Source organism: Apis florea, unplaced genomic scaffold (genome assembly GCF_048593485.1).
Source record: "Apis florea isolate Af1SG1 unplaced genomic scaffold, ASM4859348v1 contig_2291_pilon, whole genome shotgun sequence".
In the NCBI taxonomy this organism is placed as follows: domain Eukaryota; kingdom Metazoa; phylum Arthropoda; class Insecta; order Hymenoptera; family Apidae; genus Apis; species Apis florea.
In genome coordinates, this window is record NW_028256553.1 from 3,833,371 (window position 1) to 3,852,295 (window position 18,925).

Genomic DNA, 18,925 nt, shown 5'->3' on the forward strand with positions numbered 1-18,925 from the left:
TACTCTGTTGTTTGGTAATCGTGGTCACATATGAGGTAGTACGAGTATTGTATTGCGTGGACGGTGTACCTTGGGGTTGAAGTAAGGGATTCGCCTGACCTAACTGACCAAGAAGCAATTGCGATAGAAGGATATTTGCTAGAGGCGCGTTTCCAGGAAGAGTAGGTTGTACTGTGGACACCACATTTTCTACGGAGTAGACAGTCGAGGGTACGATCACCGATTGTGAGGCTCTTCGACCACCGAGAGTAGTCAACGTGTAGGAGACACGAGTGGTGGGCGTCTCGTGAAGCAAGAATCGGGTTATCTCGGTCTGACCTTGAGGATTCGTACCGGTTATCTCGCTAACAATCACCATTAATGGTTTGCCGTCCCCACCTGTCACTGTACTGTATTGAGATGGACTTAGGACTTCGGTACTAGGTTGCGCGGTAATGATATTCCTGTGCTCTGTGATACCATTGTTGACCACGGGGATTGTGACCTCAGTGGGCACATAATGGGTGACTGTGATGGTACCGTCAAAGTCTGGATACACAGTGGGCGCTTCTCTAATATCCTCTAGAGATCCTCTTGTTCTGGAAGAACCTCTTCGATTACCGTTTCTATTGGAAGTTCTCGAAGAACTGCGACTAGATGGAGGTACGCGTCTTGTACTAGTTGATTCTGAGGATTTATTCGAACCATTTCGCAATCGTGGAGGTCTTACATTGTTGTTGTTGGATCTTCCATTCGATCTAGATATAGATGAATTGGGTCTTTTGTAATTCGATCTGCTAGAAGAAGTTCCATCTTTCTCTCTTAGCGTAAATTGTCTACCATTGCTAGAGGTTGATGTCGGTTTTATTCTGGAAGAAGCGTTTCTGTCACCGTTACTCCCCTGTTTCGATCTATTCCTGACTTTATTCTGATTCAATTCTGCAGACTCTGCCGATGTTTTCTCAGGATTATTGGTTGACTTTGTTGGAGACCTGGATACTGTTAGAGACCTTCCACGATTATTGTAACGAGCAATAGGCTTGGAATTAGACTTTGGAATTTCTTCTTTGCTGGATACATTCTCGCTTACGTCTAATTTTTCTTCAGACTTCAAATTTGACTGACTTGGCCTTCTGAATCTATTGGTCAATGATCTCAATTGACTCGTCTGTCGACGTATTCTTCGCCTAATGAACGGTCTTATTTGCACAGTAGGTCTAATGGACTTACCAGAACGACGATTGATCCTGTCCTCATGTTCAGAACCTTCATAATCGTTATCAACTATTTCCTCCACAGGCTCATCTTCGAAATTCTCTTCCCCTTCGGTTTCCAAGTCCTCGTTAGCCTCTATCTGCTCCTCGGTGGCTAGTTCCTGTTTTTTTCCAAATAGGCCTCGAGGTGGAAACAATCCAGTGTTACTTTGTCTTGGTCTCGTTGATATTGGAGCGTTTCTTCCATTTGTTCTGGCGTTAGTCACTTTAGGAACAGTCGGTGAAGTTGGTCTGTTCAAATTTCCATTTCTTCTCGTAGTCGTTGGTGGTTTAGGTGTTGTACCAGTTCTTCCAGAATTATTCAAGCCAATTGGCCTACGGAATCTTAGTAAGGGATTTGTAGATTTTCTCGATGACTCTGTGGTTGTCTGCAGAGGCGTTGTCACAGTTTCACCATCTTCCACATCATCGGTATAAGGAGTCTCCTCAGTAATCAAAGTAGTCGTTGTGAACTCGTTAGCATCGTTCTCTTGATCGTCATGTTTAACCGTCGATTGACCTCTTAACAGAGTAGATGACGGTCTAATCGGTGATCTATATCTGGTAGAAGCTCCAGGAAAAGCGGAACTCGAGCCACGAGATGCAGGTCTAGCAGACGAACCTCTAATAGATGTCGGTCCGCGTCTGTTACCTTGAAAGACTGAAGATGGAGATATTCTAGACTGAGGCCTACCTCTGGTACTTCCACTTATAGTCGAAGAGTATGAACTAGCTGTGTTTGGAGAACCTCTTCTTCCAGCAAATCTCCTGGAACCTGATGGAGACAAAGTAGAGGAATACGGGCCTATCGGAGAACTAACTCGACCTCTGGATGAAGCGAATCTATTGCCTTTTCCAGCCAATGTTGCGGTTATCGTAGGTGTTATGTCTGTTCTAGTAATGGTTGTTGCACCCTGAGCACCTTTTCGTTTCGGATTGAACGTAGGTCTATTTCTAGATGCAAATGGTCTGATTACCGGAGTGAACGTTCTTTTTCTAGTGGAGAAAGTCAGTCTAGACTTTTTCTTAGAACTTTGTCCATCTTCCCCTTCTTCATCCTCTTCTTCACTTTCCTCATTCTGCTCTGAATCTTCGTCTTGATCTGGAGATTCCGTTGTATGTTCTTCTGATAGGGACGATTGAATCACTGCAGGCGAAGGTAAAATCTCCGGGATTTCAGTAGGTTTGGTAGGCGGTTGGGTTGAAGTAGGTGAAATACTTTCTGTTGGAGTAGCAGAAAAAAAGCTAGAAGTACTCTCTATGATCTGAGCATATCTACCCTCGATACTGGTTCCAATCACTTTTGATTGATAGAATGTGGTAGTTCCATTATTTTCGATCTGTCCTTGGATCAACCTCACCAGACCAGTTCTGTGACCATGAGTAGGTAAAATAGTTGCTCTTCTTTCCTCGTTTATCTTTGTACTCGAAGTACTTTCGATGACTTTTGCATATAAACCATCTAATAATGTTCCAATTTGCTTCGTGGTAAAATAAATTGTAGTGATTTCATCAGCATCTATCACAGTACCTTTGTTCATCGATAAAATACCTGTTGGCAAAACTGGAGTAGCAACAGACGATGGCAAAGGTGGTGTCTCTATTTTTGTTGAACTTTCCACAATTTGAGCGTACAATCCATCGATGTATGTGCCATGAATGTCCGTCATATAATGAGTGGTAGTACCATCATTAACTTGGCTAGATCTAATCGTCGAGATTAATCCAATTTTTGGAAGTTCGCTAGTTTTTGATGGTGTAACTGGTTTCTCCTCGGTTGCTATAGTTTGCTTGAATACTGGCCCATCAATTGCTCTACCGGTTGCTTGTTGTTGGGTGATAATAACTTCAGGTATGGAGACACTTGTGACAGTCTCCAATCTGCTGTTCATAATCGTCTCGTTGCCAATATAGGAAGTGGTGTAATAAGTATAAGTAGTATAATATGTGGTAGGTTCAGGTGAAATCGTTGTGGATTCTACAGTATTCTCAAAAGATGGCGAAGCAATGTCTTTGGAAGTTGTAGTGTCTGGTTTTTCGCCTTTGGAATTTTCAATAGGAATAGCAGCTGAAGGTGTCACTTCGTTATCAGCAGTGATTTTGGATTCTTTTTCGTTGATTAGACTATCACTAGTATCCTCAATGTACAACGTCGTTGGTCTATAGGTCATGATTACACCTAACTCCACAGTAGGAGTAGGTGACACTCCTGGTGTAATAACATTGCTAACAGTTTCTTCACGACTAGTAGTAATAGTATCGCCATCTTTGTAGAACGTTGTCCAATAAGTGAACGTTGTGAAGTACGTAACTGGTAAAGTACTCGTCTCCATGGGTATCACTGCTGTTGGCCTAATAGTCTCAGTCACCACATTGGTAACCGTTTCTAGTCGACTTACCACATTTGATTCATCACCTTTATACATTGTCGTAAAATAAGTAAAGGTAGTGTAACTCGTTTGAAGCAAAAGCGTTGGTATTGGCTCTACGTCATGATGGTTCGATTCTGAGAGTTCTTGATCCTCGGGAACCGCGTTTCTCTTGTCCATTACATCTAACACTGTACCTCCTCCAGAACTGGAAGACGATACCACGTCAGTGATCATAGATCCTAAAACTTCTCCTTCGATTGGTGGATTTGGCGTTACTTGTGCGTTTACTTCGAAACCTCGAAACAAATTTTCTGTAATTGGTTGGTCTTCAAAAGTACTTGCATATTCCGTTGTAGTTTCTGCTTTAGCCTCAGATATAGTTGTACTCTCTTCGTTATTAGTAGTCCCGTGTTGTTGAACCTTTTTGGCAAGAAGAAACGCTTCTTCTTGCGATTTCTGTCTTTGAATAGCTTCCAAATATGCCAAGATTTCTGGAGGAGGTTTTTTGACTGGTTCCTCTGTTGATGGAAATGGTTTCTCAGTTTCTTGGATAATTGGCATTACAGCGGTTGGCTGAATAGTTTCTGTTACTACATTGGTGAACACTTCTGTTCTCGTTTCTACTTCTGTCTCGTCGTCAACAAATATTGTAGTATAATAAGTGTATGTTGTGTAGTAAGTTTTGATCTGTTTCCTCACTTCTTCGGTCGGTAAAATTGGAGTTGGGCTGGGTTCGATTTCAGGAATCGTTTGTTTTGTGTCTTCAATTTCTTTTTCAATAATTATTCCCGACTCTGTTGGAATATTCTGATCAGTAGTGATATCTTGTTCTTGCATCGTTGTAAGAGTATCCTCTGTTGTTTGTTCTAAAGTTGTTGGATATTTTTCAGTTCCTTCCTCATGTTCAAGAGTCGTTGAAGGCAAAACACTGTCCGAAATTTTTGTTGGCAATATCAAGGTAGGTTCATCTTTCTCGAACAACCCTGCAACTACTGCAGACACTCCATTTGGACCAACAGTTTGAGTGATCACATTCGTTTCTACGACTTCGCGACTGGAAATGCTGGAAGTACTCTCCTGGAAGAAGGTAGTCAAATACGTATACGTGGTATACAGAGTCTTAAAGATCAACTCTATCTCTTCGTCCTGTTTAGTAGTCTGCTCCTCTTCAATTGCTTGATTCGTATCAGGAGTGATTTTGGTCGATATAGGTTCAGTAACAGCCGTGGGAACAATGGAGGATATTGTTTCACTTGGTAGAATAAGCTCCGTCAAATAAGTAACATCTGAAGACACAACTTCTCTGGAACGTATAGAAGTCGTAGTCTGATCGCCATTAGGAATGAAGAAAGTGGTGTAATAGGTAAACGTTTTGTACATTGTGGAAGGAAGGAGTCTGGTAGCCAAAGAAATTTTTTCTTCCTGCTCAATGAATCCGTGTCCTTTGTGATCCTGATGTCCAAAATTGTTTTTCGAGCTGCCACCTTTGATACTACGACCTTGAGGATCTCCAGGAACTATATCGTTAGGAATCTCGTCATCCAATGTTGGAGCAATTGATTCTGTAGTACCAAGCACTACTCTTCTTGCACTCTCCAAAATATCTTTCAATGTCGTTAATGCAGAATCAGTGGTATCTTTGAATGGAGTAGTCAATTCGTTCATCTCTGGTGGAACTTCCTCGCTAGTGGTGATTATTCTCGGCGTGGTGCCTGTTGTCATTTGCAACGTAGTGTCTTGTTCCTCATCAGATTCAGTAGCAGTTGTTCCATAATCCATAGTGGTATCCTCGGCATCATAAGTAACAGTAGCTTCATCGGGGAAAAAGTATACATTCGATGAGGTATGGATAATTTGAGCGTAATTCGTACCGATATAAGTACCATAGATCAGACTCTTATAATGAGTAGTGGTACCATCCTGAGAAGTAGTAGAATCTAAGACTTTCAAAAGTCCTGTTGGTTTCACTGAATCAGTTTCAACATCTGGTATTAGAAGAAGAGGTTCCGTGGACGTCGTTGAAGACTCTTCGAATTCCTCTGTAACACTAGGCTGAATATTGGCTCTGTTGATAGCATCCAATAGAGGATCACCCGTTTCGCTATGCGGATCAGATGTACGTCCAGAATGTTGTTTGGTCTTTTCTTGGCCAGTGACTACGCTAGTAGGTCTGATTTTTACAACCGCAACTCCATCGTCAGGTCTCAAAGTCGCATCACCTTTGATTGTGGTAGCTGGACGACCAATAGGCGCTGGTGATGTACTTGGTGAGAAAACTATAACTGTTTCACCAACGGTAGTGGTGAACTCGGCGAATCCATGATATGTCACAGTTGCCAGAGGTTTTGAGTCCAATTTTCTCTGCACAGGAGTTTTGGCCTGAGGCTTAAAAATCTTGGGCAATCTGGGTCTAAAACTCTTCGGCTGGTCCTCTTCGAGATTATCGAAATTATTGGTTACGTACTCGTGCGTCACTGTATAAGTAGGAAGATTGTCAGCAGGTCTGATCTTCGCAGGTTTGAATCTCTGTGAATCTGATCCCAATTCTCTCCTGCTAAATATATCATTCTCTTTAGATAATTCATCCAACTTCATCGAAGATCTTCCTTCCCCACTCTGACTATCAGAATCTCTCTCTAACCCAGAATTTTCGATATCCTCCAAAGCTTTAATGGGTGTGTTATCAAGGGCCACCTTGAGTTGCCAATCGTCGTCGGTGGTTCTCGAAGGATAAACCACATACGGCGTGGGGGAATCTGGCGTAGGTTCCTTGTCATAGAATACTCTACTAGACGTAGCCAATATCTTGGCGTATACACGACCATTATCCAATGTAGTACCGAGTATTTGAGTGGCGAACTCCGTACTGGCGCCATCTTGGACGAAGGTTCGCGCAGTTTTCGTTAACAGACCGACCGGAGGGATGGATTTGCCGGGTCGTGCTGAGACTAGGAGGACCGTGGTTACACCTGGAGACGATCATCAAGCATGGAACGTGTCAGGAGATAGTTCAGGATCGTTCAAAAGCACCGAGGGACAATCGCCGCACGGGGAGCACGTGTTTCGATGAGCGTTATACGAATTTGTATTAATGGTCACGTATTCGTTATAAGAAAAAAAGAGATCGTCCAAGTCGTGCATGGTAAATTCGTTTAAGTCATTGAACAGTCAAAATCGTCAGTATCGGTTTCAGCCAATCGATTTTTCATTTGTTTTATAAAAATGTACACATGTGTATTATTTTTTTTTCCCGGTTTGTTTGTTTGATTTGATATTTGCATTAGATAATGTAGGTCGTCGGAGAGACGGAGTGGCGGGCGGACGTTGGAGGCAGACGGCATCCAGTTGTTGAGAAGAGTTGTAGGCGAGGAGCAGGCGGGAGCAGTAACAGAAACAGAAAAAAAGAGACAGACGATCTTAGTGGACGAGTCATCCTGTTGGTATTATAGCCTATAGAGAGCAATCTGCTACGTCCCCGTTTCATTATTACGTATAGTACTCTATGCCCACGAGTATCGATTTCCGATCGTTACACGTTCACGAGCCCAGAATGGTCGTCGTTCCGTACCATGCCACCGGAAACGGGACTACGTGAATCGTGCGCGGGAAAACGACAGTAGAAGATGTCCAGACGTTAAACAAAAATCATCGAATATATTATATATATTATGTATATATAGTATAATATTTACAGCTCGAGAGATCTGAGAACTCGTTGCAAAATTTTGTTTAATTACAATAGAACTAAATGGGAACTTTTTTAATTCATTCTAAACTTGCAAGGGCAATGAATTTAAAAAAAATTTAGATTTAATACTTATATATCGATAACATTTGAAATTAAATTAGAATATCATCGTTTGAAAGATTTATGTTATGTTATGTTATTTATTTGTGACGAATAGATATGAAATAATGATTTTTTAATGCAATTATAAAATGTTTTTAATAAAGTTGCTGCCATTAATTTAATATAAAATTATTTCTATACGAAATGTTATATATGAAGTTTTTTATGTAATAATATTTAATATTTTTTATTATTATATATAAATATATTAACAATTTCTTCTTATGTAAATAACTTAAATATCATAAATTCTCTTTTGAAAAAAAAATTATGACTGACTCTTTAAATTATTGCTTAGATCGTAAATTTAATAAGTAAACTTAGAATTGTTAATTTCTGTAATGAATTCGTTCGTATTGATTCCCATAAATAAATTACCTTTATACACTCGGTTATAAACATGTTATTATTCGTTCTTCGTTTAATTCTTACTTTTCCATTTCGTTTTACGTACATGTTAAATTGTATCAAATTTATTCATCCTATTCCATTTTTATCAAATCGATTAATCAAATCCCTCGAGGCTTCGTATTTACTGTAAGTCATTGGTAAGCCATTTACCCACGGAAAACTTAATGCAAAGTGACACGAACAAATAAAATAGAGAAAATAAAATATTATTCGAAAGAACGAGAAGTAAAACAAAAAGTAAAATAAAAATAAAGAAACAACATAAATATAAAGAAAACATATACGTATTTCAAAATAAGTATAACATCTGATTATATACACGGCCGCACCTCGCGTCGACACGCACAATGCAGGTTTTTAGAGAGAGAACGATCGGTTTTAACTGAGAAGAGAAAGGTCAGACAGCGGATACAAGAGAGGAAAGCGAAAGAGAAAATCATTGTCGATAGAATTACATTCGAATATGATAATACTTATTCTTATAATGAAAGATACGATATAACAAAGCTAACGAAATATATTAAATTAAGGCTACGACGAAGAAGAAAATGAAATCATATTCGAGCGGAATTCCAAAGGAAATAAGTAAAAATTGAATGCAGATAGTCGCAGTCTCGAAGGATGGAAGGCTTACCTTGCAGATCTCTTTCTATCCTAGCTAGTCTGTCTTCTGTCAACGATCCATTATCTACAAACAAAAAAAAATATTTTCAAGATATATTTCATATATTATATTATCTATATATTTTTAAAATTTTTTTTTTTATAAAAGAGTATGGACATTATTAAAATTTTTATATAATCATTATATATTATATATTATTATATTATATTAAATTCGACTATTTTTTTTCTATAATCTTTTTCTTAAGAAATTCTATAATAATTTATATTTAATAATAATATTTTAATAATAAAAAAAGTTTTTAATTACATTTTTTTATTATTTTAATATATAAATTTCAGGGAATTCATATGATTATTATGAAAAATTATACTATATTTATCTTTATAATATATATATAAAAGTCAATCATATATTTCAATTATAACAATTGATAACTGTTTTTATAATGTTTCAATGACACTAGAGAATTTTATTTTTTAATCTCTTGAAAATCTCTTGAAAAATAATTTGTTCAAATATAATTCTATAATATAAAAAGTATATATATTTAATATCGATCACGAAACTACTAACAACATTTCACATAAAAGAAACAATATGTGATAAAGGAATATTTTCGAAGATCATATCATAAAAAGATATTCTGAAAAAACATTATCTTCTTTAATAAAAAATTTCGTTTAATAATTCAAAAATATATTTTAAAAATGAATATAATTAACATAGATAAATATAATTCATAATAGCTCTAAGCAATAAAAAAATTAACATAGATGCTAATTACTTTACAACGTAATATGATTTGCAAAATAAAACATTGAAGATTATAATTATTTTATATATTTTATTCTATATATTTTTCAACAAAGATTTCATTGCATCATTTATTTATATTTCTAAGAATACATTATTAAAAAATTTATTTCTACATAATATCAAACAAGAAATTAATTAATTTCTTGTAATTTCATTTTTATTACAATTTATAAATAAAATATCTACGTATATCTATATATATACGTATATGTTTACATATATATATATATATATTATTTTTAATTAAAGAATATACTGACAAAATTCTGCAAAAAATCCGACAATCTGTGTTTTTCATTCAAATAACAATTTACATTTAGATAAATAAATTTAATTGATATGAGTTCATTATTCAAATAATAATAATAAGTAAAATTTTCATTCAATAAATAGAATCATTATAGGTCATTTATTTTAATTCATATTTAATAATTTTAATAATTAAAAAAGTTATTTTTTCAATTCTATTATAAATTCCAATATAAAATATACTATATTTAAATTATTTTTTTATTGAAATTAATGTTAATTGATATTTGTGCTGTTAGAAAAAATTGTTTTACATATATCTTATCTTGAAATTGTAAATTATTCTACGTCATATGAAATTATACATATTAATATATTTTTTGTATATTATTTATATTTCTATATTCTACGTCATATGAAATTATACATATTTATATATTTTTTTATATTTTTTTATACATATTTATATATTTTTTATATATTATTTACATTTATATATTACAATAATTGCAAGAAGTATTTGAATAATATTGAATTTATTATACTATTTTTATATTTATAGATATATAAATAATTAAATACAAGTAAATTATATTTTATTTCATTTAATGATACTTATTTTGTTTATTTTATATCTTTAATGATACTTTAATAGTTAATAGAACTATTTTGATATTACGAAAAAAAAGAAATGATGAAAAAATACTTCATTACAAAATAAAAATATATGTAAATATTTTGTAGCTGTTATATATGGAGTATTCTAAAAATATACACGAAATATAAAATATATGCAAAGCATACAACAAATATTTTCAGTCAGATAAATAAGTACATACATAAATTGCATAAAATTTTAACGACATCATTTTGTAATAATGTTATCTTCATCTTCCATTTTCATTTCTTATATTATTCGATTATAATGAAACATAACAAAAAACTACATATCTCATAAATATCCCATAAATCATGAATAATGATACAATGTCAACTTAACGCCATTCAGGTTTCATTCTTAAGAATTCAACGGCGACAAAGTGTACCATCAATCGTTTTAAAGTAGGATCTCGAATTCTATTGCAAAATAAGTAAACCAGCGAGGAGACAAAGCCTAGATTATGGCAATGCACGCGTGGAATGAAGACGGAGATCGAATGGAGTAACATTGAATAAGGTGTATGTATGGGAATGAGAGAAGAAGGTTCTTCGACGATGCTGAAGATGTCGTTCAGAGGCCGCGACGTACAGTTATCTGACCGACTCCTTTCTTCTTCTCGCGAGAATATTTCTCCTTCCGTCTCGACTCGTGCCACGTGCACACTGACTAAATCTACTTTGTGCGCACCGAATTCCGCGCGAATTTGATCGATTTGATTATTAAATAAGGTAATCTATTTTATATTATTTCCTATAAATACAATTATATATTATTATTTCTCTAAAAATGGATTATTTGTTCATTCGAAAAATTCAAATAGCTCTGTTTCGAAATAAAAGTATATAATTCAAAATACGAATTAATTTTATTTTTTTAATTATATTCTTTAATCACCAATCGATATTTTACACTATTGTTATGAAAAAAAAAACTGAGATTTTAACTTCAATTTTATAAAAATCGCATGGAAGAAAGGAAAGTGGAAATTAGTATACTTGTCAATCCGTAAAATTATTTCTCTCTTAATAGAACAAATTCTATTTAATAATGATTTTGAAAGATAATTAATCGAAAAAAATTTCCAATCTCACAAATATTAATAAACAAAAATACGCAAATTCTAAATTAATCTCAAATTCATTTCAAATTTCAATTCAACTCAAAGCTCAAAAGAAGAAATTAGAAAATGTTGCAGAAGTTATATTTAATCTAATCTGGACAAAAAAGATACAATTACAAATAATTCAAAATTCTAGATAAAAAATCCATTATCTCAAAAATAATTTCAATTGACCATCAATCCTAAATCCAAAGTCAATCCTAAGTCAACTCTCATTCCTTTGAATCACCAAAAATTCGATTGAGAACGATGCGAAATTCCATTGCAACACTATTGCCAACGTTACAATACCAAATAAATGAAAAGTAAAAATTCAAGCAATTAACTCGTTTCTCGTATTGTGGTATGCCTGCGTGATCCAATCAGTGTCATTAAATCGAACACCGTTGGAACACAGCCGATCGAACGGATTCTTTTCTGCACACTAGTATTTCATTCATTCGTTAAACTCGATTTGACCAGTTCACCGATTTCGTAGAATTTCGTTCGTCTTGAATGGCCGTCTTCGGTGACCCGGCCTGCCCTACTACCTGCCTCACCTGTTCGCTCCCCGTTACCTTTCAGCTCTATTCGAATCAATCTTACGTAGAATCTTACGCAGAATCGACCATCAAATTTGCCGAGACAATATTTTTATGATTGTGACAATTCGACACAATCTGTTCAAAATGTGTTCGGTTTATCCGTGAATAGCAAAATATCTCGAAAAAATATGAATGATACTAAAAAATGTTTGAGACAAAAGTTGTTATGGTATAAATAAATATTATTAATATTATGCAATATATTAATAATTTTTCTATTGATGATGATGAACAGAGATCATATGAAGATCAATTTTAATTTTTAAACGAAACTGTATAATTTTTATTGCACATGGATACAACAGATTACTTTTTACAAAAAAGGCTAATTAAGTTATACATATGAAGAAATCTTTAGTTTAGGAGATATTGTAATTTGAAATTAATAAAAATTTTAACTATATATGAATAACAAGGAATGAACATATCGTTTCTTGTCTTTCGTATAGTTTTTGAACTTTAAATTATAATATTTCTTAAATTAAAGATTTTTCAATATAAATAGTACTTCTTAATTTTTTCTAAAAAACAATTAGCTGCATTAATTAGTACAATAAAAATTATAATTTGAGTATAATTTGAAAAATTAAAATTGATTTTCATATAATTCTTATGCGTTCACGTACAAAGAAATTATTATATATTATATATTTATATTATATATTTTTCTTCTGATATTAATTTTATTTGTATAATAAATGATTATTATAAACAAAGTTAACTATAATTTAAAATTATAGTTTTAAGTGAACATCTGTCAGAATTTGTCATTTGTCATTTGTTTAAAAATTATTTTCTGATATTCGAATTAAAAAAAGAAATCGAGAAAAATTTGAATATTAAATCCAACTTAATATGGAATTAAAAAGGGTTTATTCTGAAACCAAACAATCAATTTCCCTCGGTTCAGTTATTCTACTGAAACTCGTGTTTCAAAGAGTTCCCAGAGATTCGCATTTACACTCGAGCTCTTTTATTACAACATTAGAGTGCCCACAATATTATGGCAAATAGAGCGTATAAACTATCAATATTATGGTGGATGATTATGAAATCTCGACCAGCTGACGATACCTATTCGTCGAACAAGATCGATCAGCGTCTTCTTTAATTGCCAAGTACTCGATCTTTAACAGTCTCTGCGAGTTCTTTTGATCAATGTCTCATGAAATTATGGATATAACAATGAAATCTTTAACAGTTCTTCTAGAAAGCTATATTAGAGAAATTATAGAAAGAACATGATTGAGTAAAGAGATTAAATTTGCATAATTATGCTATTTACTATATGTCATTTTTTAATTATTGTTTAGTATTATTATATATTATTTAGTTATTAAGATATTTTTTTAATTACATTGAAATATAACATAGCATTTATTTTAATTTCATTTCTTGTTACTTTCTGTTATTTAATTGTAATTAAAATTATCTTACCTGATAAAAAAAGAATAAATAATTCCATATAAAACAATATTTTAATTTGATTTAAATATTTATAAATTACAATTAACTTATTATCAATGTTTAAATCATTTTGTTAATTTTAAATATTTTTTTACTTTCCATTTTACTTACGATTCTATTGAAATTGCTTTAATTTTCACTAAATTAAATCAAATCACTAAATTATAATATTAAAAGTATTACTATAGAATAATTTCCCATAAAAAAAAATAGCATTACAAAAATTTAAAAAGAATATATTCTTTGAGGATAAGGAATTTTTTTTAAAAATAGAATTCTTAAAAATAGCGTTCTAATAAATTGTTAAAGAAGAAAAGGATTATTTTATACTCTTCATTTACTCTCTATTCCCAACATATTTTACAATACATATCTCACTACAAAAGTACTCATAAAAGATACAATCTCTTTATATTTCCTTAGTCAACTTCCTTAATAGTTCTCGAGTTTTTTTTCATGAATCTTTTGAAAATTCTTTTCAAAAAAGGAATTTAAAGTTCCAAGATCTCAAAATTTATCAAAAGACAACGGTCAAAAGTTGACGGCGACCGAACAAGATGACATCCGGTTATCCAACCGGTGACCACTTCTTGGTAGTCAACTGATCGAGATCGACGTACTCTCATGGTTCGAGGTCATCCTCGTCCAGGTGCATTGGGTCAGCTGGTCGACTCCGTGTCGCCCTTCTTTCTCTGACGTTTTGGCCTCAGGCCAACCGGGGACCATTTCACCCATTTCGCTGCCAAAGGGGCCACGATGTTGTCCAATGATCGATAACGATTCTTCATAGATTTCCGTGTTTCATGAACAAAACGGAAGAAGAAGAATAGTTATATATTCGTGTCGAAATTATAACAGTTTCTTTTAAAAAGTATTCTAAATAAGAATCAATAAATATTATTTATATTTTATTATTATAAAAAAAGAATTACATTTCAAAGAATGTTTTTATAAATTAATATTAGATACTAAATATTAATAAACAAATTCTGTTCAAACAGAATTATATTTTAAGAAATATTTAATATTTCTTTTTGCAATTATGCTTCAATTAAATAAAAACTAATATTTATTTATCAATTTTTCTTTTGATGTTAAAAACATATCAACAAGAATTGAAATGTAGAATTTATCTGTGTAGTTGATTACTACATTCTCGATTATGCGATTGCAATTGCATTATTACACATACACATTTGAATTATTTTTTCACTAAGTCAAGAGAATTTCCTCGGGGAATCTATTTACCAGGGATCTCTTTTTCTTCGATTTCAAGCATGTATAATCTTTCTAGAAAGGAATTCAGTGTTCCAGGTGAATGCATGAGCGCTTCATCACATTTCTTCTCTATAACGGAAACCGATGAAGATGGTAAATAAAATTGGAGCGTATTAATTGAAAAAGAGATTGTCGTTTGTTTCAACTTGAGAATTTAGTGCCAGGAGAAAGGGAAATTTAAACAGCTAAATAAATGCAAAGTAATTAGTAAACTTTAATGAAATTTTGTATTTTGAAGAAGATTCTTTTAAGTAATAAGATGGAGAAAGAATGATGAATTAGTAAAATAACAATAAATCTGCAATAAAAATAAATTTTAATTTTAATTAAAAATAATCATAATTCACAAATTATAATTGATATAGAATTTGATTATTAATGACTTTATATATGTAAAAATGCAATTTTTCTAGAATATTATACAAAAAAAAAAAAAAAATGATAAATTAGAAATTTCCAATAAAATCAATTAGTGTGATATGTATAATTTTATAATAAAATATATATAAACATATTATTATTTTATGTGCAAAATTTATTTGGAATTTTTGTAAATAATTAACTTATATATTATAATAATATAAATATAAATATATATAATAATAACAATATTAAATTTATTAAATCATAATTATATTCATATAAATAAAAATTTCTTCAAGATAATCAGGATTTTATTATCTGCACAAAAAATCTTGAATGAAAAAATATATTTTTTCAAATAAAAATAAAAATTTCTTATTAAATGTTTTCTTTTTTTCTTATTTAAAGCTCTCAAATTTAGTTATTTAATACATTAATTTTTGAAAAAACAAAAAATAAAATTTCCTATTAATATAAATCTACTTAATAATAACCTTTCTTATGAACAACAACATATGTGATTCATAAAATTGAATTAACATTGCAAAAACAGATACAGTATGTAACAACCGAAATCATATTTCATATTTCACAAACATAGAAACGGATTAAAATCTAAAAAAAATTACATTTAAAAACCAGGAAGAAAGTAAATACAGATAATATAAAAAAATAATTACAAACGTATCCTTCCTTACATCTATTTCTATTTTAATCCGGCTTCGAATCACTTCTAAGCCTCTTTCACGTTTCGTACAAATTTTATGAACAATAAGCGGATCGTGAGACAGGTATCATCGAACGTGACCACGCATACACGATGCACGTCCGTTTCACGCGGACGAAGTCACCGACACGTTGACCCTGAGGAAAACATGTCGCAAGTTTCAACAATCTCGCCGACGCGACAACGTAACCCACTTGACTCGTTTTTCAATCGAAAACGCGAGATCTCACTTTCCGATGTGGGCGATGTGTTTCTCATTCGATTCATGGACGACCTAATGGATGTACTCGATTGATATTCCATTCATGCTCTTTCATTGTCAACGAGTTATAAATGGAGCATTATAATATGCAACCAACAAGTAATTAATAGCTTTGAAATAGCTCTTTTACGTTTTTTAATTGAGCGAAATCGGAAAATTTTGTGTAAAAAGATTAAATTTGGATTTACAAAAAAGATTTTATTGTAAAAGAAAATTTTTTATCCAAATTCTTTTACTTGAATTAGAGTTTTGTATGATTCATTTTATGAGAGTTTAAATTTATTCTAAAAATAAGATTTTAAATTTTCAGTAAGGAAATTAAATTAAAATTGCAAAAAAATATCTTTATTTTTTTAATTAAGACAGAATTTTGTATTCGAATAGAATTTTTGTAATTCAAATAGAATTCGAGTAATTTTTAAAGATAAAGTTTGAAATATTTAAAAATTTCAAATATTTATAATGAAATTTCTAATATCTGAAGTAATAATGATGATTGTCGTTGTTAAAGAAATTTTCGTATAATAGAATATTTAAAAAGAATAATGTAATAACAATTAGAAAAAGTAAATATAAAATAATAAATAAAATATTCTTTTAATTATTTATAGATTTCATTTTCTTAATACTATATAAATTTGTTAATGTATTAAATACTAATTATATTCTGTTTATTTTTCAAATTATGTCAATTCTTTTTCTAATGCTATAAATATAATGAATACTTTAATAGTGAAGATGTATCTTCATTATTATTTTCATCACATCTTCTTATTCATTATGAGAATTAAAAAATTAATATTATAATAATATAATAGTAAATTGGCAAAATATAATAATAAAATAAATTTTGAACAGTAATACCCAAATACTATAGAATAATGGAATTTTCGGATGTTACAAGTTTCACTGTATTAGAATCGAGAGATTATTCGAAAAAATTTAAATTGCAACGCATTTACAAAATGCAATTAAAATCTAATCTTTGACTTGTGATTTATTGATAAAATTTTTGTAATTCTCTGATAGAAACTCATATGTTAAGATGATCATTGCGAAAATCGATTAAACACGCATCAAAGAGCGAAAAGAGCAATCCAATAAAATTCTTCGATTTGATCTTTCGAAATTGAATAAGCTCTAGTTGAATAAACGAATTACATATCAGTTTTGATTTTAACTAGCTGTTAATGTTATTAACTAACTATGCGTTCTACCTAAGGAATGTAAAATATCTAAACACTCGACACGGGTGCGTTAAATCGTAGATGATGATCATCACTTGCTCAATAAGTTTTCGCAATCGAGACATCGTGTATGTTCGTTCATGATTATGATCGGCGATTCGAAGGGTAGTTTTTTTTTTTTCGTGAAAAGATCATTTTTCGTGGCTTTTTTTCTATTTTTCACGATAAAAGACACTGCCTGTTGAGTAATAGCACTGTGAACAGTGAAGATAATTCAAGCGTTAAGCTTTGGAAAAGGTCAGTCCGGTTTTCTTATGTAATGCTAACTCAGACATTTTGAAACGTGATTTTCTACTGCTCCTTTGAGACGCTGAAAATTTTATATTCGTAAATTATATACATTTTGTATATATATGATTCTTATTTAATTGAAATTTTCTCTAAATAATATTTTTATTAATTACAATTTTAATGAATAATAATCGTTATTTGAATAATAATTTAATAATAATCGATATTTTCTTATAATATTTATCAAAGTTTAGCATTGTTATAATTCTTTTTAACTTTCTTCCATAAAATACTAATAAAGAAATTTTATTCGATATTATATATTATTATAAATTTTTCTTTATATATAAAATTTTTATTCATTTGATGTTCTTTTTAAATCTTTCGAATATTGATAATCAACTTAATCTTTTCAATATCAAAGCTTTACTATTTCTTAATAAGTTGTGTTTGTCAAGATTCCCTTCAATTCTGTAATAATAATCAATATTTATTTATTTATATGAATTTCAATACACATAGAAATGTTAGAAACAATTTATTTATAACTTAAATATGTTTGAAAATAATGAAATAATATACTTTTGGAAACTGAAAAAATTCTTTCTTCGATTGTTGTTGCATTAGCAAACAGAAGATTATTTTCATTGTGCAACAAGGATTTCTCTGTTCACAGAAATGCAGACCGTGTCACGAGGATGGAGAGAATCGTCGAATGCAGAATGCATTTGTTTTGCATGTTTAAACCGCAAAGGAACGTGAAATCCTGTGCATCCAACGTACGGAGCAGGTTCGACGGAGAAAGTGTTCAATCGTGGGAACCGGTAACAGTGCTATCATCTCGCCGCGTTGTTAATTCCTTTCAGAATCGTCTCGAGGGCGCTTTAAACACTGCTTTTCTCCATCGTTTTAATTATACATTCGAAATTAAATAAATGAGAATTTGAAATATTCTTGATTGAATAGTTTTACATTTTGCTGGAATTTTATAGAAGTTACTCTGAATGTTTAGAAAAGAAAGTAATGATATTAAATTTTTATTATTGTAATTGCAAAATCATCTCGGGAGTGCTGCGTTTCTCCGCCATTAATTATGCGTTCGAAAATGAATAAGTAAGAATAGATATATGGAATATTTTTGAATATTTGAAATAACTTTACTGTGAATATTTAGAAAAGAAAATAATAATAATATTCAATTTTTATTATTCTATTATACATGTTTTTATCAATAAAAATATTTTTTATTAAGAGATCGAATTGTAATACATGTACAAAATTATATTTAAATAATTATGATTAATAGATTCAATTTACAAGATTATTTATAATATGATTATGCATGTAATCAAAATGATACAACGAAAATAATTATTTCTATTTTAATAAAGATCAATGTTAATTTTCTCAAAAACATTTGTACATTT

The 18,925-nt window shown here is 31.3% G+C and overlaps 1 protein-coding gene and 1 long non-coding RNA gene across 3 annotated transcripts in view; one reads left to right on the forward strand and one right to left on the reverse strand.

The window, feature by feature from the left end:
• LOC100869349 (uncharacterized) overlaps positions 1 to 18,925 on the reverse strand; it is a 125,677-nt gene that overhangs the window by 26,926 nt on the left and 79,826 nt on the right. For both annotated transcript variants that reach the window (XM_086903449.1, XM_086903451.1), the window contains exon 2: positions 8,500 to 8,553. In XM_086903449.1, the coding sequence (XP_086759575.1) occupies positions 8,500 to 8,553 (54 nt within the window). The remainder of the gene's footprint in view (positions 1 to 8,499; positions 8,554 to 18,925) is intronic.
• Positions 10,849 to 18,912, forward strand: LOC147658311 (uncharacterized). Its single transcript, XR_015290765.1, has 2 exons — positions 10,849 to 10,947; positions 18,175 to 18,912. It is a non-coding gene; the product is annotated as an uncharacterized LOC147658311 (long non-coding RNA).